Below are 22,049 nucleotides of genomic sequence, written 5' to 3' on the forward strand. Positions count from 1 at the left end.
CCATTGCATATTTTGCAGCATATTGGCAGAGTGGCTCGCTGTGAGCATCACTATGTAAGATCACCGGATGGCATGGGCTGGAATATTAAAGAGGCACAAGGAAACAGACCTTATTCTTATTAATGAAGCAGAAATGGAAAGATTTTGGTTTTCCAGCCTGACACTATTCCCTTAGCTGGTGCACGCTTTTCTCTTGCTGTTTTTCCTTTCAGTTCCTGCTGCTCCTAGGCTGGAGATGATATCGCTGGGTTTGGGTTCCAGCACTGCCAGAGATGCTCCTCCTAGCCCCTCTTTATTAAATAAATAATAGGTAAAGCAACAGTAGTTAAAAGAGAAAGAAAGAAAGAAAAGTGGAGGAATTTATCACTGCAAGGGGAAAAGGAAGCATTGGGTTTGGATGCTCAGCAAGGGAGGGAGAGCATGGGAGGGCACCCCATGGGCGGCAGCACCGTTGATGAGACCAGAGGACATGTCATGATGGGGTGGCATCATCCAGCCACGCATCATTTGCTCCTGTCCTCAAGTCTCAGATACTGTGTTTTGCACCGGTATCAGTCCCAGCCAGGTATGGGACAGGGACAGGGACCTGATACAATTCCCATGCATCTCATTCCTCACCTGCCACATATCCTCTGGCTCCTGTGCTCCCAGGACTTGTCCCACCAAAGCCACTTCACACCATCATTTTGCATTTGCTAGTTTAAATGTGATCAGCAGGAAAAGGAGAGGCTCTGCAAAATTACCACAGGGGAGGTAAAGGGGATGTGGCGTGTTGATTCTCCACATCCAGATTTTGACACATAAAAACATTCAGCAGTGAAAAAAATGAGCCTAAGCCTGGCCGGGGGATGCTGAGGGTGCCCACACTGCAACACCCATGCTGCAGGTCTCACAGGACCATCACTCCAGGGTGCCGCCATGGCAGGCCAGCTGTAAAGACCAGCCAAAATCCGCTCAGGGCAGCCTGTGCTTGAGCACATCAATCAAGCCCACTTGGTTAGAAACCAAATTTGATACAAATTCTTGCAGCTCAGCTAGAAATCCTTAAAAAAAAGAGATTTCCTGCTGGTGAGCGCAAGAGAATCCCCCGTATCTTGTGTGCCTGCAGCAGATCGATGTCAGGGACGGACAAAGCACAAGTTATCCCATTTCCCCCCCTTCTCAGGAAAGAAAAAGAGGTGCTGCCCTCCCCAATGTCCTTCTACCCAAACCCCAGCTCTGGGCTGACACAGGCGCCTGCGTCTGCTCTGGCCTTGGCTCAGGAGGTGATGTCCCTGGCACCTGCTTCTCCAGCATGTTTCTCTGTCAGAAGGATGATTCATTCCCTAGCAAAGTCACTGGGGACCATGGGGGTTTGCAGGATGGGTCCCAGGCAGGGTGATGCATCCAGGATCCCAATGAGCCTTTGAAAATCCCGTCCTCAGATGAGGTGAAGGGAACCACCTAAGGGCAGGGCTGGGGATGGCAGGCCGGCTGCGGGTACCAGCAGCAGGGATCTTCCAACCCTGCAGCATCCTGAAATCCCCACCTCGGGGTGGCTGCAGCAGCCTGAGCCGGATTTATGCTGGAGCAGGCAGGAGCAGATGGTCTGGCAGGAGGGTGCCTTAGGCCGGCTGAGTCGCTGGGCTGGTAGGAACATGCTCCTGCATCTTGGGGTTGGATTTGAGCCTTTCAGGAGAAAACAGAGAGCCCGAGTTGATGCCAGTCCAGCCTGGTCTGAGGGGATCTCAGCGCCGAAGTGCCTCCCCCCTGCCTCCAGCGTGGCAGGTGGATGGGGGTCCTCAGGCATTTCCTCACCTCTCAGTCAATGGATAAATGGCTTTTGAGACTTTTTTCGTCCCTTGCCTCTCCTATCAAAGCCCCAGGGGGTCCCTGTGTGGCCCCGAGTAGTCTCACCCACCAGCAATGGCTGGGATCGGCTAGGAGCCCACCCCACCGGTCGCCCGCTGGCTGGATCTGGCCCAGAGCTCCAGGCAGGCTGCAGGCAGGCTGCACAGTCTGCAGTCTCCACCTAGAGCCCGGCAGAGCCTCTGCTTCGTGTTGCCTCCGCAGTCCAGCCCATGCACAGGCTGTGCACTGGTCCCACAGCCCAAAGCCCCCTGGTCTGAATTTGGCTGTGCTTTTAGCAGGCAGCAGCAGGCAGCAGCAGGCAGCAGGTCTGCCAGGGATGCTCCTGACATTGCTTACTGTCAGCCTGTGGGACCAAGACTGCAGAGTCCCACTACCACGGGGAGATGCCCACATAGGGCATCACTGGTCAGTGGAGATGATGGGACACCAAGTACCATCCCTGAGGTCAAACCACAGGCCGGAGCAGGGGCTGGTCCCCACTTTGCAGCCTCCGCTCTTCCAAGGTGAAAAGGAGCCAGTAGAAACCACACACAGCTTATTTATGGAGTAAAGGTGATGGCTATTTTTTCACGACACATCTGAGCATTACAATACAAAATCTTAACAGCACATTGAATTCAAGTCAAATATGCCATTCTTTAAACTTCTAAGGCTTTTTCTTTTTGCAGCTTCCTGCTTCCCATCAATCTCTCAACTGCCCAATGCCTTGCTACTCAAAACTAAACACCTTCTCTGTGCAGAGCCATGAGCGTGACTGCATTGGATGGTCTCCAGACCCCAGCTACCTGCAGGGCAGTGAGGATGACGCCCCAGCATCCCCCGTGAGGCCCACTGGTACACCGGTGGCCCTATGGCCACCTCCAGCTACAACTCAACTCCTCAAGGGGCTGCGAGCCCCAACACCCACCCGCGGGCTTGGGCTGAGGACTGATGTACAGTGCAACACTGCAGCTGATTTAATGTGGGGTTCTGCTCAGCTGTTCCCAGCTCAGAGAGCTCCTAGTGCTTGTGGGGCACAGCTCCTGTCCCCGTTCCTTCCTTCCTACCAGTGCCTTTTTTTTTTTTGCACTCCATTAAAACCCCAGATCTTGGGTTAAACCCCTTTTTGCACTCCGTTAAACCCCTCCTCATCTCACCATCAGCCTCCAAGGAGGCCATGCCCAGTGCTCCCTTGCCCCTGCCACGTTCCTGTGTCATGGAAAAGCTGCGACAGAGCCCGGATGGCTCCTACAGCCACCGCTCCGCTTGGGAAAAGCAGCAAGTTTAAAGCACGCAGCTTGACATTTAATCCGAGGCTCTCCCATAACTCACAGACCCGCATGGGACCAGTCTGCCAGTGGCTCCCGTAACCTCAACGGCAAAGTCAAGCGAGCGTTATTACTACGGGCAGATGGCGATGGCTTGGCCAGACTCACGGGTAACGGCGGGGCCAGCTCTCTCTCATTGGTGCCCAGCTCTGCCCTTCACCTGCCGGCACAGGCAGGGTGCCAGCCCGCTCCCCCAGCTCCCTCTCCTGTCTGCTGCCGATGCTTGCACGGGTTATGTTTGGCCTCAGATTGCTATGCAAAATAACAAAAAAATTATAGTAAAATAATAAAAATATAGAATTCTTAAAATAATAATAATAATAATAACACCACCACCAACAACCAACAACCCACTCTGTTACAGAATTACAGACCATCTTCAGAGACACAACTGGGGGCAAACAAGAGGGAACACATCTCCTTCCCGTTCCTCCTTTTATCCATGCTTGAGAACAGGAGGATGCAGGCAGCTGGGGATGCTCCTTGGAGCCACCCACAGGGCTGCGCTCCCATACACCTCCGAGCCCGTATATATACGTAGTATATATGTGTGTGTATGAATTGAGAATTGCCTTTGAATTCCCTTGGCATATAGAAAATAAACCCCATCTGCAAGGCTGCATTTAGCAGGCAGCTTTCGCTGGCGAGTCTCACCGTGGTTTACAAAACCAGGACAGTGCTGTCATCATCGGCGCAGAAATGTAAGGAAAAAGGTTTCCAAGCTCTGCAAGTTTTTGCAAACCCCCAAATGAAGCTGTTTATTCAAGGGCAGCATAATTTGTTATTTCTCTGCCTGTGCTGGGCTCCTGCAGGGCTGGCAGAACCCATAGACACATCACCACTGAGGTTCACCACTGAGATGTCCCTCATCCCCCCACAAGAGCAGCGGGGAGCAGCTCGAGCCAAGGAGGCTTTCTCCACTGAATCACTACCTCACCTTGGGAATTGCTCATCAAACTTTTCTGGAGAGAAACCAAAGGCAGTGACGTTCAGCTTATGCACAGATCAGAGAGATGGATATGGTGCTGCTCCATGGACCTGAGTGTGCAAATCTTCACTGCTGTGGCACACAAGACACACACCTTTATGGCTTTAGGGTTTGCTCCAGGGACCTCAAGACCTTTTTTTGCCCCTATCTTTCAGCGAAGCAACCTCTCTGATGTCTCCTGGGCAATGTCTTTTCCGAGACAAGCGGTACCACTGTGTTTTCTGTGCATGAACTGGACCACTTGTAATTAAATTAAATTAAAAACAGCCACAGAAAGAGGGCTGATGGGTTTTGCAGTTAATGCTGGACACGGTGAACAGGTCAGATGCTCTCCAGCCATGCTCAGATCCTCTTGCCTCCACCTCTGTCAAACCACAAACTGTTCCCTACTGAAGACCCAGACCTTAATCACGTGAAGGGGGAAAAAAGCCTGCCTTTCAGCATTAACCATGTGTATTACTTCTGTGTCCCAGTTCCTGCAGTATCCCCTTGGTGTCGTTATCCTCACAACCCCTATGATGCAGAAACGGCTGCTATCACTGGGACGTTAAGCCATTTGCTCAAAGAAAGAGGAAGCCTATGGGAGAGAAGGAATTTCATCTCATTCCTCCCAAATCCTTACGCTCAGCATAGCAAACACTTCCCTTTGCACTCTTAATTTACCAAAGGGAATCAATCAATTCTCCAGTACCTAATGCCACAACATCTACATACCAAGAAGGGACTCAACCTAAATTTTCCTCTTTCATCCTCTGCTTAGGCTGACAACAGATTTTTTTTGGCTACCTTCCTTGCTGAGACCCTCCAGAAGTGGTCACACTGACCATCTCAAATCCAGATGAGTCCACTGAAATCCAAGTGCAACCTCTGCCAAAACCCACGGGATTTGACTCAAGTTTCTACAACCAGAGCAAAGCAGAGCACCGGACAAAGGAAGGGCCATTTCTGGGGTATCAATAGATTAAACTAAGACCATGAAGAAACCCTGCATGGGTATGCAATAAGGTATGCCATAGGGTTTGCTGTAGGGTATCCAAAAGGGTATGCAATAGGGTATGCAACAGAAATAGCCCTTCTCTGCTGGCACCAAGGCATTTCCAACTGCAGGGACGTACCAGGCTCTGGCTCTGGCTGCACGCCGGCCTGCGCTCTGCAGCGGGCTCTGCTGCTCTGTGTCAAGATGTGCATTTCGTGGTGGTTTTTTTTTTTTTTTTTTTATTAAAAGAAGGTATCAGCCTTCTGTTTGATGTGCTGTTGGCTGTGGTTGCTAAGGGGAGCAGTGTACAATTACAGCCCCAGTGATGTCCACTCTAATAATACACTTGGCTCTGCATAGCTCAGATGCAGACACAGCTCTGCTATAAAGAGCATGGCCATTTCAACAGAGGAATACTCCAACTTATGTTACATGTGAAGGGTTTGTGACACATTGCTTAACACTGCCCCACCAAAAAAAAAAAAAAAAAAAAAAACACCACAGGCTGGACGTGCCAGTGAGTGAAACTATGACGAGCAAAAACCTCTAGCAGGAGAGTTACTTTCAATTTACTAATTAAGAAGGTATTTCTAGAGGGGTGAAGAAACCATACATGTGTTCACCAAGATGTGCTTGCATGCCTCCATCCACCCAAGCTCCCTGGGACCAATTTGGCCAGGTCCATCTCAAGGGCTTGCGCAGCCCAAAATCACTCCTCGTACCGAACACCAAACCAAACTCAATGAGGAGAAAATCAAACCCAAATGACCCCCCGACGAGTGCCAAGCCCCTACATGGCAGCATCTCCCTGAGCTCGACCAGCTGCCCACCCCATGACTCCCCTTTCCATGTCTCCCTTCAGCATCCTGAAAGGTTCGCAGCGCCCAAATTCAAGACTCGGCCAAGATTTGGGATCAAAACACAGAGTGAGGAATAAATTCAAACCAGTGTTTTCCCAACAGATCCCCTTAGAGCCTGAAACAGTGCAACGCCGGCCGGGGGGATGCTCTGTAAAGGAGGTGCTGGCAGGGAGGGGGATGACACGACAGCATTCCTGTGCCGTGGCGCTGGCATCTGTTTTGGGATCAAAACAAGTCCCACGAGATAAGCTGTGAACATGTGCAGCCCCTGAGCACGAGCACCTTGTCAACAGCTGAAAATATAAGAGGAACCAGGTTAAAATGACAGTTTGTTTAGTTTATTGCCTGTTCCGCAGGAAAACCCCTTGCTGCTTGCTTTAAAGTCCAGCGGGGTATAGGGATGATGTCTATAGGTACTGGGATGCTGGTAGGGTGGCTCAACAGGTTAATGCATTAATTTATGAGATCCTCTGGTGGGATCTCAGTGCCGTCACAGCCCTGAGAGAAAGGGACAAACAAGTCCGTACAAAACAGGAGCATCTGCTGGGAGCAGATGGGGGGGCGAGCGATCCGGCCCCAGGCGCCAGCAGCGCTGCAGGGGGATCACGTTGATCCTGATTTATCACACCCCGGCAGAGTAATTCCCCAGCTCGCCAGGGCCCAGAGAGACGAGCTCCTTACGTCCGGGGATCAGATTAGTCTGAAAGGTGCTAGAGAGACACAAATCCAGCTCTGGAGCAAGCATTTTATTTAAGATTTTTTTTTTTTTTCTTTTAAATTAATGGTAAATTATCTAGATATGACTGATGGAAAGCATCGGATTGTGGAAGGGCCAGGACTGGTGCTGAGTAATATATATTTTATCACCAACCATATATCAATATATCATATTGCTATATTAATGTGATCAATATGATATCAATATGATATCCACATAATCCAATAATATCCAAATATTATCCAATATATCATACTGATATTGACAATACATCATATATCAATATCAACCACCCCTTTATTTCACATCAAGGTAGCTGCAACAAGTCTTTTGTGCTTCATACCAGTCACTGTCTCCAGCCAGGGCTATCAAGCCTGAATGCATCGCAAAAAGTCACAGTTTAGTGACCAAAGTATTTCATGAATCTGTGTGACTGCATCCCATTATTTTGGTTGGAAGAAGAAACTGTGCTTGGAGAAAGTCAAAATCCTTTACTATCAGAAAGGAAATGTTAAATTATTTAATTTCATATAGCACTTTCCTTTTGACCTGTAGTGATCTGTCACCTTTTACCCCATCAAGACATTTTCAAAAGATGTGCAGTTTGGGGCTGAGCAAATCCCTTTTGCATATTTTTCCCTGCTCCAGCACATGAACTCAGTCACCCAAACACCCTGCTCACCCTTTACATTTCATTTCTTCCCAGCTTTCCACGGCAGACATCATCCTCCCATCACACCCAGACTGGCTACATGCTCCCAGGAAGCACTTTGGGACTCTCTGGAGATATGAGATATATTATTTATCCTACATTCATGGTATGAAGAGCTGAATATGAAGCCAGTTATTATTGCAGATGACATTGCAGTACAAATTGGTCTACTGGGTCTGTTGGTAGGGGTTGAAATGCTGGGGCAAGAGAAGAAAGCAAGTTGGAAGAATCCTCCCTAACCCAGAAGGACTGCCATCATCCTCAGCTTTGGGGTAACACCCTGCTGCTCCCTGGGCATCGCTCCTGGACTTTATTTTGTATTTCTTAGCATTGCTCAGCCAAATGGGAGAAGACGCAAAAGTGACCTGGCATTGGAGGAGCAGGATGCTCACATGGGTTATCTTAGGTTGCATTAAATGTTGATTTTCATTACTTTATTTTGCTCCTTATTTCATAGAATCATAGAATCTTTAAGGTTGGAAAAGACCTCTAAGATCATCAAGTCCAACCATCAACCATTTCCCTGCTTGCTGTGTTGCCCAAAAGCCAACTCAGCCCGCACAAGGTACAGGCAGTCAGGCACAACATCCAAGGGACAATCTGCAACAAGAGCAAGAAGGGCAAGAAGATGTGTCAAAAACTGGAGCAATGAGCACGTGCAGAGAACACAGAAATGAAATGAGAGCTTTACGTGTGCTGCAAATAACATGTGTGTGTGAGGGAATGGCCAAATGGAAACACATATTAAATTAAGGATGGAAATTCATAGTTGCAGGTCTGTATGTCCTGTCTCCAGAGAGGCAGAATGACAGAGGTCTATGTGACATCCTCCCCAGAAAGCAACCCCCGGCTTTGATAGTGGCACTACAGTAAAACGTGCTCCTCCCAGCAGACCATGGGCAGTTGAGGACAGTCCTGCTTCCTTATCATCCACCATTATCATGGACCAGTTCTCAGAGCCACTGTTTTTTTTGTACCCCTCTAACTTTGCTGTTGCTGATGGTTTTGGAGCAGAACAATCAATCAGTGCTGTACACCAATAAACAAGTCACTCAGAATAATTAGCAAATACACAAATTATTTCTGTCTGGGTTGCAATCAGAAACCAGGAGTGAGCCCTTCAGCCAGGTGATGCAACCAACAGCCTACTCAGGGACCATGACTTGGTATCTCTGGTGCTGAGATGGACTTTAGCTGAAAAAAGCGGCAAAGATCCTCCACTGAAAGACCCTCCAAGTTAACTTCTCTTCATGCCATATGATGCTGCCAAAAGCAACCCACTCATTTCACAGATGGGTCCGGGTGTTAGATACCATAATGCCACATACAGCTCATGAAAAGGGAATGAAGAGCAACTTGACAATGCCCTCAGTCCCACATTATCTATGGTAACCATTAAAGATGTGCACAGACTAAATTGCAGGTACACTTCTGTTCTCCTCTCATCAACTGGGTTCAAAAGGAATTTGGTAACAGCTCAGCTCCTGTCCAAATGCATGGTAAGACCAGGCGGGGTGAAGTTGCAGGCATCTAACCAACTAATTTTATCTCATTACCTGCAACATGTTGAGGAGCAGACTCCGGAATTTGGTTCCTTCCACCATGAAGAGGGCCATTTTGTCACAAAGCTTGGCTGCCGTGGAAGCAAAGCTGCGGTCCGTCACCGCTTTCTGGTAGATGGTCTTGACTATCTCCCCCAGCATCTCCTCAGAGTTTGTAGAGTTCTGGGCTTCCTCCATGAAGGTGGTGAGCTTGGAGTCAACATCGCTGCTGTTGTTCCTCATGCTGTTGAGTATTTCAATTAATTTGTCCATTTTGTTCTTTTCAGGATTGGTGGTTTCCACCGTGACTTCGTCCTGGTCCGTGAAAAGGGAAAGACAAGGCGTCTGTTACACAAGGAAAAAACAGACATATCAGCCCTTGTCCTTCCACAAAAAGCGAAGGGGGAAGGGGATTGGGGAGACATATAAACAGGCATAGAAAAGTCAAAGCATCTTTTAAAGGCACAATGGCCTTATTTCAGCATTGAAAACCACAAGTGAATGAGTCCTTCCCCAGAAATGTTCTCTTTCCCCATTTCCCACAGTACTCGATCCTACAGTCCTCCCCCTCAGCTCATGGAGAAGATGTGCTGGAGGGTCCTGAGCCAGGATGCCAGGGTCTGACCACCCCTAACTGCCTTTAGCATCTTGGACAGGTTTCTGGGGGTGTCTGCAACATGGTGATAATGGATATTTTTTTGCCTCTATTTTGAAAGTGCACTGTTGTTTGCAAAATGCTTAGAAAACTATCCTACAAAATTATCTATTTTAAAATATATATTTAATTATCTAAATTGAGAGCATTAGAAAAACTTAACTTTTCCATCACTTGACTGTTACACTTCTCACTTCACATCATTACCATACAATTTATTGCTTCTTTTTAACATTTAATTATGCATTTTTCCCTTTCCCCCATTGTCAGGCATGCATTCTGCTTGCTCTGCTCTGCTCCTTTCTCCTCCCCTAGTTCAATCTTAAAATGTGCTATACGTTACAAACCTGTAGCAATTTTTTGGACAACCCCAATGCCAACTGGCAGTTGGAGTTCTCCAAAACTGCCATGACGAGGCCAGTTGTGTTGACTACACCCACCCAAGAGCAGGAGCTTATGTGATGTCTTTCTTATAAGACTATAAATTTGCACGGTGGGCATTAAAATGAATATTCTGACAGTTTCTGCTATACTCCCATTTGCTTTAAAGAACATAACAATAACTAAAAGAAATCTATTCCTCCCCCTCATGCCACATACATAAATAGTAAATGCACATGCAAAGGTATACATTTCCAGCATGCAGTCCCATGGAATTGTATATGTTCAGGTTATTTTTGCTACGCATTTTGGAAATCTCATTGGAGAGACCCCGATGGACACATTTTCCAGTCTGACAAAAGAATCTCAAGGGAAAGAATCTGAGTTTCACAGAGGGTAAATGGAGATATCATCTCCAAATTCCTCAGAAATCTGAGTCTGAATATTGTTTCCAAAAAGGATTTCTCCTCCGTCACTTGCATGGAATAGCTTTGTTATTGTTGGGTTGTTGGAAGGAAGGGGGAAAGATAAGGGTGTTTCAATTCACTGCTGAGATAAATGGATATCAACTTCTATGTAGCTGACTCCAACTATTCAAAACTCAAAAGTCAAAGCTCTGTAATTGTGGAGACAAATTGCTCTTTTTAGACCTCCTTGCAAAGCAGATGAGCTCTGTAGGCTGGGAGGCAGTCAGCTGGGATCAGCTGCTGGGGAAGGAGCACCCACATTGCAGCTTGTGCATGCACCTGCCTTCCAGAGGGTCTTTGCACGGGTAGAGGGAGAGTTCCCAGTCCTTCTTGGAGAACACAAGCTAGTAACAACCTCAACCAAGGAGGTGAGCTAAGAGCATTGTGTCAATGAAAGGTCTCCTGAAGAAGCATGAAGACACTTCAAGAGAAGTGTTGACACGGGGAGATGAAGGTAAGTTAGGTGCATTCATGGAAAGGTTCCTTGAGCCCAACCCACCCTTTGTACAGAGAGTAGCCAACAGCCAGACTATTGGAAAAAAGGAAACTCAAATGTTCCTCTAAGAAATAATACCTTTTCTTTTAGTCTCCTGCGCAGCCTGTCTTTGGAAGACTGAAGCAAATTGATCTTGGGTCTTTCCCCAATGCGCTCATGAATACTATCTTTCCGCTTGGTCTCTGACTCCTGGATGTACTGCTGAGACTGCTTCTCCACAGCCTCTGGGCCTCGGTGTGTCTCCACGGGAATATGCACCATGCAGACGGAGGTGTCCTCAATTTTCAAATTCTCAGTCTCTTTGGCATTTCTGTGCGTTTCTTTGTCATTGGGTGAGTGCTTCTGGTTGTGGTGCCATCTCCGGTTCTGGCTGTAGCCGTGGTGGCCTGTCCTGCCTGAGGAGTGAGGAGCCTGGCCTCCTTGGTAGAGTTTCTGGTGGTCCCTGTTGTGTTTGGTGCCACCTTGCTGATGATCTGTGTGCTGCTGAGGCTTGTTCCCACCGGGAAGTCTCTGCTGTCTCCTGGAAAGTTAAAGGAAGCTGTTAGCACACCCCTTCTGCTTGGTCCTGCTTGGTCAACATATCTTCTATCCCATCAAACAGCCTAGCCCTTGGTGGGTGGGCTCTATGGGTCTCCCTACCACAAAAGGGGAGCCAATTTCTTGGCATCTAACACAACCTTGTACCAAACCATGCCTCTAAATCTCTATCAAGAGCAGGCATATTTCAGCTGCAAGTTTTCATGAGCAGTTAGAGAATGTGTCTTTGGTTCCCAGGAAAATCTCTCTGAGGTTTCTGTGTTTTCTGTGTTGCTTCCACACTAAACCAGGGAAGAGCTGGTTAGTCCCAGCTCAGCACCAACATGTCAGGCAGGCAATAAATATCAGGAGATACTTTTTCTGAAGACCTAAGGAGGTCCTGGCAGCATCGCTTGCTCCTCTTGCCTGCCACCTCTGCTGTACCAAAACGGCATACTGCTGTGTTGGTTTGCAGTGCATCATTTTAAGTGTATCAGAAATTTCTAAGTGGAAAAACAAACAAACAAACAAAAAAGCTAAAAAGGAAATTACTCAGTAAAAGAAGTGCTCACACCAAATGGTTTTGTTTGGCCTTTCTTTATGCACGTCCCTCATCACTGCTACAGGGCATCCATCCATGCATGAAGAAGTTGAGGACCATGCTTGGCTCCAGTAGCATGGGAAGCTAGGACCAGTACCTCTGGATAGGAGTCTGGGTGAATACAGCTCCAAGTGGATAACATGGAAATTCAACAGCCACAAAGAAGAGGAATTGTCCACAAACGGTTTGCTCAAGAGACTACAGCGGCTCAGAAGGGGTGAGCAAGCCCCCGTGTGCTGGCTGTAACCACTAGCTGAGATGGTAGGTCCCCAAAAAACCAATGGTCGAATGGAAGAAATGCTTTGTCAGTCTTGGACATTTCAGATTCCCACACGGGCTGCAGCGTGGTTCTCCTCAGTGGAGGAGGCAGAGCTGGCATGCCATCATCAAGGATGCAATTAAGACTGAGATGGTCCCGGCATCGGCTGCCTTTGCCCAGGATGGCGCAGGGTTAGCCCTAAGCATGGCAGCATCTCCCTGCCTGTCCACTGGCTTTTTAACACTCAGTATTGGCTCTGAGAGCACATGGGATGCTTTAAGTCTCAGTTCCTTACAAGGCTGCTGGGAGCAGCGCTGGAGGCTCACAAGGCACATCTCTCCAGCATTGTCCCCCGAACCAGGGAAACAACTGTGAGCACTGCAGTGACCACACTGGTCTGCATCCATTATAATCCCCCTGCTCAGCCTCATCCCTTACCCCAAATCCCCGCCTCTGGATAAATAGCAGTGTTTATTTTAAACCCGTCACATAGCAATTTTATTTTCACCATCTGCACCACTCGGCTAAGGGTGCTTGGACGAAGGCAGGGGCCATTCACAAATACATTTCAATGGTCAGTGGCTTAACAGTCTCCAACCCTGCCTGCCAAAGCCATCTGCCCATCAAATCCGTATTCCTTGGCATCCCCAGGAGTTAAAACCTATTTTCTGAGGCCAACTGGCTCTTAACCACGAAGAGTGAGGGCTCGTGTTTGGCAAATGCAGCATGAAGAGGCTTGCTCGTGGTGGCAGTGGAAGGAATTTGTGTTTAGTCTCAGACCACCAGATCCAGTTTTCTGAGATATTCAATGTGGGTTGGTTTCTCTTTTTTCTTTTTCTCTTTTTTTTTTTTTTTGCAAGCTGAATGGCAGGGAATTTAAAAAAAAAAAAAAAAGGACATGGGGGAAGCTTTCCTGTTTGCTGGAGCTTACAAGCATTTTATGAGTACAGATTCTCCACATCAAGTTTTCCTGGCATTTCTTTGTTTCCTCTCAGTAATGCAATCACATAAACCGCTTTATAAAGAGCAACGCTTATTAAAAGGGGAATGTCAAAATAAAAGTTAGTTAAAACCCTTATCTAGTACTAAGCACTCACATGCTTAAGCGTGCAAGAGTTTTGCTGATATAATTCAGCGTTTGCTTTCTGTGGTTTTTCTCTTCTCTCTGTCAAACATCTGAGTTTAACTGTTTGGGTGCACTTTCAGCCTTGGGTTATAAGCCAGACAGGCTGCCACTGTATTTAAATTGCAAATATTGCACAGAAATTATAAAAGCTGCACATAGAAACAGCTTTAATTTAAGCAGAGGTAAGGCAAAATGCCTGGAAACGAGCTGGGAACCAACCTCTGCCGTAAATTCCTACAAGAAATGCATGCAGGGACATTTTTTTCCTAAAGACATAATGGTATTATAAACCAAACCATTTCTGTTTAAGGGCTGTGAAAGAAAGAAAGAAAAAAAGGTTTAAGATTACAAAAAACCACTTAAGCCAGTGTGGAATGTGTAAGATTGTTCAGTTTGGGACTTTTGCAACAGGACAGGGAGAGGACAGGCAGCTCCGTCCCTGTAGAAGACAGCTAAAAGGCAATATCCCCATGGCAAGGGGAAGAGCAAACACAAACCGAAGCTCTGCAGTCACTGACCACAGGATGGAAAACACCAGAGTTAAACAAGTTAGGGAAAAAAATTTGCAAGAAATTAAAGGAAAAGGAAGGAGAATAGCAAACAAGAAGCAACGTCCGTGACTTGGCAGCAGGCAGGGGTCTAGATGATCATCCAGCATTCAAGCAGACTCGTTGTGTGCTTTTATCTTCCCAACACCCCAGTGAAGAAGAAAAGCCAAGAAGAAATAAGACTCTGCCGTGAAGAAGAGCCAAAGCAGGGAGAACAGGGCCCAGATCCTAAAACTTTTTTGACTGCACAGAATCACGAGGTTGGGATGACCCATCCTTGCTCTCAGGTGTGACCAAGGTGCTGGGGACATAGAGAACCCCAGGAAGGGGCAAGATGGGGAGCTGCACACCCTACCACATGCACCCAATGTGCGTTGAGTTGATGGAAATAACCTTGTGCTTGCTCAAGGGCAGGAGTGTAGGTGCCACGATGGTGGCTTGGGGTGACCCGCCAAGCTTAGGCAACCAGACCATGTAGGAACCCAAAGGCACTTCCCAACCCAGGCTTTTAGGTTTGTGATGCCAAAGGGAGGAACAGCTGAAGCTTGAATCACACAGCAGCTTTTCCAAGAAAAGCAAGAATTCACCCCAGAAAAATGTTGCAGTTACTAGGAAATCCTTCTTCCGTCACTCTCTGCTCATCCTTTGCTATAACGACACAGTGCCTTGTGCGGGACCCTATGTCAGCTACAAGAGAAAGTATCTAGACAGCACAATGGTCTCTTACCTCTTGACTCCATTTAACATTAAATAACTGTTTTCACTTCAAAGGCCAAATTCTGATGCAGCTCAAAACTCTCCCTGACTTCAGTGGGACCGGGGTTTTGGCCATTGGTCAATGTGGAAACTAGAGAGACATTCAGAGTGACAAAGAAACTGCAGAAGAACTAAAAACCAAGGGGAGACAGTCAGGGTTGCCAAGCTGGAAATAGGATAGCATCGCTCGTGCTATTGTTTCTCCACGAATTTTTTTATTTAATTAATAAAATGAAATACCTTTCAACAGAATTTAGATCTGACAAATGTCTGCTCTGTTGGAAGAGCCTACGCAAACAAATCTAAGGCTTCAGCTGTCTCGGTGATTACCAGCCTACGTGCTCAGAAATACACGATTCCTGCAAGTTTTTACTACATCGTTTACTCCCAAGGAAAGGGGCTGGAAGGCACAAGGCTGGGGAAAATAACTCCAGACACGTGGACAGCTGTGGTCTAAAACCCAGTTGCTCTGTCCCGTCAGCCCTGCTCATAAACCCCCCTGAGTGAGACAAGTCCTCTGAGAGCCTCCACAGTTTGTCTGGCATGTGGAGAGCTGGAGGACAACACGGGGTTACATTCTCTGGTGGCTGCATGGAGATTTGGTTGGGCAATTCTTACAAATACTGAGAGGTAAGGAGCTACATCTCCAATGGCACTCGAGACATTTACCCTGTGGTGCACAGCACCCTGTACAACCAAATGGATTGAGGTCCTGTCCGTGGTCTCAGGGACTGGGTGGTCTGGACATCCTGGCTCTTGCCTTTGAAGAACCTGCCTGGACACCATGCTTGCCTTCAATCCCAGACAACTCTCCCACGGGAGAAACCCTCTGGGGCACGGTAAGCTCCTCGCAGTGGAGGGATGCTGGTTTTGTCCTGCTTTCATGCAGAGCCTGATATGTGGTGGGCATGGCCAGGGCCACCCAGCAATTAATTACTAATATGGACTTGCAGCCACTCGAGCAAGAAGTTGAGAACTAAGAGTGGTGCCCTGACCAAGCTCAAACCTTCTGCATCCACTTCATCCTGCTGGTGCTTGAATGAAAACATTCCTCATTGCATTTTGTGGACAGAAATTTTCTATCCATCCTTTCTTCTGCCCAGGCAGGATCTCATGTCTGTGCCAGGATCAGGCCCAGGAACATGATGCTAAGCCTCAGGAATATCTCATGATCAGCTTTACTATTACTCTGCCTGCAGTTAATTACAAATTGCTGTTATAAGGGATAGATTAAGATCTGCTGCAGAAATGGAGTCTGTGGGACCTTCTACACCAATGAGGACCCCAGATCCTACTTATCGATGGCATCCCCCAACACTGGAAGAGTAGAGCATCCCCAAGACACATAGCAACTGCATCTGCAAACAAAAGACTGGTGGGGCTGGCTCTATGGGACAAAGGGCCACCTCTCTCCCACCTTCTTTTTGAAAATCCCACAGTAATTTTCCATTGAGGGAGGGAAATTAAATAAAACTCTCAGAGTCATCACTGAAAGAGTTAAATGCACAGAGACGGGTGCAACTGGGTTCCTCCCTGCTGTACCAGCTAGCTGCCCAGGATACTGAAAAGGGAAAGGACTGAAAGAAGCAAAGTCCTCTGAAACATCCTCCGAACAAACCAATTTCACCAGGCCCAGCCTTTCCGAACTACGCATATTCGAGCCAGACCAGCTGCCTCACCTTGCGTGATGCAGCTCCACAAATAACGACTGGCACCCCTGAGCAGGCACTGCTGGAAGGGTTTGGGCATGGCAGTGCTGCTGTGGTCAGAAACGCCCATCATCACTGGCTTTGGGCACCTAATGGACATCGTGGTCCAAACTGTAGGGCCTGAAGGATCCCAGTTAGGAGCTGGTGGAATTTTACAGCATCTAAAACTGGTCCTGGAGGTCTAATTCTGCCCTGGGATGTCAACGGGAATACTGCTATTAATATAATGAAGAGAAAGGTCTGAAGACCTATATTCTAGAGGCCTGACATCCCCCAAAAGTATTCTTTACCAAGCCCACCTCCATCAAAGGCACTCTGATGTCTTGCATGCATGTATAATGACAACTCAGTGTTGCCTCAGTGCAGGGAGCACCACAGTCCCGCCATGGCCATTTTCTATCCTCGCTATGATTGAGAATGGGAAACACTCAAATAAGCTTAACGGTTCCACACAATTTAATCAAAAACCTCAAAACCCCACAGAAAGCAACAACCACAAGCTCCAAGGATGAAGAACACAGGACTTCTGTGTGTTTTCCCTTTGGCTTTCTCTCTCAAACTGGTTTCGCTTGGCTCCAGTTTCATTTTTGTTTGCATTTTTCTCAGATGAGAAGGGAACAAGATGTCATGTTCACTCCTGAAAACAAAAATGAAATTATTCACACCAGTTTTATGCTTTTCTGTCACTGGGATTAAAGTCTATCCCGATCGCCAGACCCAGCCGATGCGTCTGGATGGACACAGCATTTTGAAAGTGTAGAAAATCCAACTGTCAAAATGGTGGTGATCAGGATCTAAAATGATCTTTGAATAGTTGGGATATAATGCATGCTTTAGGTCTGACACGTACGCATCCTTGAAAACATACAATGAACTCTAGAAGACAAGAACAGCCAACAAAAACAACACTATGAGATGTTTTTGAATAGGCTCACAGCATCTGGCTGCTGGGAAAAGCATTAAGAATTGTTCAGATAAGGTGCCTACCTGGGAACAGCTCCTTTCATCATCGCCTTGGTCTTGGGGTGCAGCTGCTGTAGACAACCCTCCCCTGGGCATGGATATCACGTCTGTCTGTGTTTGCTGGAGATGGTTTTGTTTGGCCTTTACAACATAACTAGACTCACTCTAAAGCAACAAGGTAGTACTGATTTTTACAGTGAGGGTGGTGAAACACTGGTGCAGGTTGCCCAGAGAGGTGGTAGATGCCCCATCCCTGGAAACATTCAAGGCCAGGTTGGACGGGGCTCTGAGCAACCTGATCTGGTTGCAGACGTTCCTACTCATTGCAGGTGGGTTGGAACTAAATGGCCTTTAGCGGTCCCTTCCAACCCAAACCATTCTGTGATTCTGTGATTGAAGGGCATCACACAGAGACACCCAAGATGCTCACGCAGTAACACATCCAAAAAACGGGTGTAGGATTGACACAAAGCATGGTTCATCATGGGATACACTATCTTCTGCTATGGGATGCTGACTGATTTTCCCTTTCCAAACACAGACATGGATCTGATTTCTCCCTGTACCTTCCTGCAGAATGACTTCACACCATCAGTGTCCACTACTTCTTACACCACAGCGATGGACATCTCACTCACAGGACCACCAGATGAGCGCCCAGTCTGCAGGCTGTGCTGCAGGAGCAAAGGTAGCGCTGCTGGGCTGAAAGGACACGACACAAAGTCCATCAGAGTGGACTGAGCAAGGCATTGAAGAGCAAACTTGTCTACTGCTGAAGTCCAATGAAAGTCCTCACATGCTGCAACACTTGGCCGCACAGGCTGCCTGAGTCAGCTATTTTCTTCTAAGCTTCATGGAAATGTATCTTCAGGAGGAATTTAAGTAGCTGTTTTGCAACACCAGCTTGGGAAAGACATCCCAAGTACAGATGGCATGTGAGATAGCTCCAAAACAGCTCTTTAAATGCTTTGCTGGATCTCCCACAAATCATTAGGGATGTCCAGATGGAGGACCTTGTTGCACAGACCGGGCAACCAGCTAGGAAGACACCCCCTGGACTTCAAGGCTAACTGCCCAGACTGGTGTAGAAATCACTGCAGCGATTTCATGTTGAAATTGCTTGGAAATGGTTCTCTTCACAAACTACATTGCTTGGAATTATGTTTTTGGATTCTTAGTGTACTGTAAACATGATTGCAAAAATTACATGAAAACCATAGGAAAATACAGTGACAAGGAACTGAATCCAGTTTAGCTGAAACAGTTTAAAGGAACGACACAACCACAGTACACAATGTTTCCCAAACATCTGCTGAGCGCAAACACACACAGATCCTGGACCACTGATAAGAATGTGAGTTGAATGAATATAGATTCATCTTTTACTACTTTGCAGTAAAAGAGCTTATATCGCAGACTCCAGGCTGCCTCCTTTAAAAATACACCAAGGCTGATCAGTTATCCCGAGATCTGATAATCCTCCAAGAGATATGAACTTTAAACCCGTGCCAAAATGCACAGACACAGCCCACCACCATCCCTCCATGGTCCTGTCCCTCAAGACACATCCTAAATAGTCGTATGAGCCCCCACCTGCTGCCTTTTTGTTCAGCTGTCTTCCTTTAGACCTCTGTGACTCTTTGACCTGCAAGCAAGGAGACATCCTAGGTTTTTTTTCCATATCCTATTTATACCAGTGCTTTCTAGTGAAGAAATAAATGTCTTTCATGTAGAAGCTAAGGCAAGATTTGACAGGATCTCCTAACAGCTGTCCAGACACATGAGCTGACCTAAAGTCAACAGCAAGCAATTACTTCCGACACTGGGATCTGGTAAAACACCAACCCAAGAAGCAGAGATGCTTTGGACTTATGTGTGCCAGAAGCCTTTTATCAAGCACATTAAATAAACTTCTTTAAAAATTATGCAGCATGCTATAGCATTTAGCATAGAGCTTTGGGAACTAAGATTAATCTGGACATTGACTTATTGCAACCCAGTGATAATCCTAAGCAGTTCCCCAAAATGTTTACCTAACTCTGTCCCACTGTCAAAGGAAGAGTTGTTTCCTCTTGACCCCATTCCTGCCTCCTCTCTCAGGCTACCCCCAATGCTCACATGGATGCACTGAGCTGTGCCAGGGTCTGAACCACTCCAAAAATTTGCTTTCTCTTGGATGAGTTTCCACTCATCAGTTTGGATGGGAACACACAGCCTGAGGGTAGGCACAGAGCTGGGTCACCTTCTGCAGCTCCATGTAGCTGCTGGCTCTTCCTGCTTGGGGACCAGCACCCCCAGCTTTAATGGGGAAATTGGGATGATCCATAGCATCTGCACAATGCTGGGAATGGATGGAGCAATGTTAGTTTAAACAAAGTAAAGCAGCCTGTTGTCCACTCGTGCCCTGGAGGCTGCCACGCTAAATAAAGACATTATCAGAGAAAGAGCAGATACTCAGCGCCTTCATGCCTGTTAATGACCCCGGCACCTTCCGAATCAATCTAGGGACTCTCTTTCCCACAGATGGTCCCCTGGAGACAGACTGCTGTGGCTTCAGTAGGAATAAATGGAAACAAAACAGTTAACAAATATTCAAAAATAGAGCACAGTTAACTTTTTTTTTTTTAATACGGAGATGAAAAATCCCTGGGTGATTTACGTGCCAGCAGAGATATTAGCTGCATATAATAGATGCAATATTTTTAATACTAATATTTTGGGCTGAGACAAGAGCGGGAATGGAAAGTATTTCCAGTGCCTTGACTTCTTTATTTTGCAAACATCAGTTGCTAACTGGGGTCAGACAGAAATATTGTTTCTGCAACAAGAGCCCAAACAACTCGAGCTGGCAACTTCTTCACACACTAACCATGCCAGGAGGCCCTGCAGAGCTTCAGCACATTGCTCCCTCCCAGGTCTCCACGGCCAACGTCCCCAGCTTGGGCTTGCAGGGAGAAGGAGCGGGTGGCAAATGCTCTCCTGAAGAGAGGGTGGCTACTTGCCATGGCCAAAAACTGAAGTCACCGCTCAAATCACGCAGCCACGCTGCTGAAGTGCTGCTGGGCTTCTTCAAATAGGCCAGGTCTCATGGAAAGACCTCGTGTGACACAGGAGATGCCATAAAACCTTTTTTTACTCATCAAAAGAATCAACCTCTGCTTGTCCTTACCTCTCAGTTCAGTTGCCAGATAACTTGGGAGAGCAACCTGGCAGCAGAAAGCCCTTGGTGCTCATTCCAAGTGATCACCAGCAACGGCACATTTACATTCAAGGATTTGAAAGCAGGAGAACGAAACAAGTTATTTCACTTTATGTTAACTCCAGTGAGTGGCTGCTGACGACACCCCCATGAACTCATGCTGGAAAACAACTCATGGATGGATAAACCCATTTCCAGTATCAAGGAGCCATGCCGGAAACACTCCACCAAAAAGAAAGCCATTTCAATAACAGATCAGTTTCCTAGTGCAGAGGAACCTGCCGCTATATTTCCTTCCCTCAATTCTGGCTGGCTGAAATAGCATCACGTAGACGGTTGTGTTTTGTACTACATGACACTAAAAGAGCAGCCTTGAAGGACACTCTCATGGGTGACGGGGCTCACTCATATGAGAATCTGGCGGCCACGGGTTCACTGCAAGGTCTGCAATGGGGGAAGGTCCAACCACAGCCCCTTCCCTCCTCTCTGCCTCGGTTTCCTTGCAGGGAAAGTGGGAATGCTGAGAGCAGTCCTCTGCCAAAAAGTACTTTGAGGTTGACAGAGCACAGAACACCCCAGCGTTGTTTCATATCTGTCTGTGTTCCCTGGGGACAGGTCTTGCATTGCTCCCCCATGACTCTTCCTACAGCTCATTGACCCAACAGCACCCTACGCTTGCCCATGTGATAAGGACTTTCCTGCCAGACAGGTTAAAAATAAATAAATCACATCATCAGCTACCAAAGCAACATTAATAACAACCAGGTGACTTGAACGACAGGTGATCCCAGAGCAGGCGCTGCTGTACTCTTTTGTTGATGGTCTCAATTTCAAAATGGCAAAACCCATTTTAAATGCTGAGGAGGTATTTCTTCACATAATACATGGTTAAACTGTGCAATTATGCTACAGGAGATGTGAGTACGAGGAGTTTACAAGGGTTCAAAAAGCACATTGCCAAAGTCATAAAGGAAAATCCATCAGGAGCTACTGGACACAAAGGTGAGCAAACGTGGTCCTGCAGATCCTCAAAGTTTAAATTCCTGGAGAATCACAGAATTACTTAGGTTGGAAAGGAACCTTAAGCTCATCGAGTCCAACCATTAAGAAGAGGACAGCACTGCTGGGAAGCAGCATTATATGCATACCCTGTCCCTGTTCTTCTCATGCTCCTCTTGGTGTCCATTGCTGGTCACCAAGCCAATTGGTCTGGTCTGACCCATCACAGCTCTCCTCCTGCTCTTAATGACCTCCTGACCAGCTCCAGCACACCACTAGCACATCTAATGGCAAATGAAAAACTGCTGCCCTTCTGCTGATGCTGCACAGTGTGGCAATCACAAGATAAGGTGAATTATCTCCCAGCTGGGTGGAGGGGTTGCAGCGTAAGGCACTCTGCACGCACAGCCAGCGGCACACG

General features: G+C 47.2%; 1 protein-coding gene across 5 annotated transcripts in view; it reads right to left on the reverse strand.

Moving 5' to 3' along the window:
- The window catches only part of CTIF (cap binding complex dependent translation initiation factor), a 149,413-nt gene that overhangs the window by 31,136 nt on the left and 96,228 nt on the right, over positions 1 to 22,049 (reverse strand). For 4 of the 5 annotated variants that reach the window (XM_054810078.1, XM_054810079.1, XM_054810080.1 and 1 more), the window contains 2 exons: positions 11,031 to 11,472; positions 8,969 to 9,298 (listed from right to left, as the gene is read on the reverse strand). In XM_054810078.1, the coding sequence (XP_054666053.1) occupies positions 8,969 to 9,298; positions 11,031 to 11,472 (772 nt within the window). The remainder of the gene's footprint in view (positions 1 to 8,968; positions 9,299 to 11,030; positions 11,473 to 22,049) is intronic. The other variant, XM_054810077.1, reaches the window with a different exon arrangement.

Source organism: Grus americana, chromosome Z (assembly GCF_028858705.1).
Source record: "Grus americana isolate bGruAme1 chromosome Z, bGruAme1.mat, whole genome shotgun sequence".
Lineage (NCBI taxonomy): Eukaryota > Metazoa > Chordata > Aves > Gruiformes > Gruidae > Grus > Grus americana.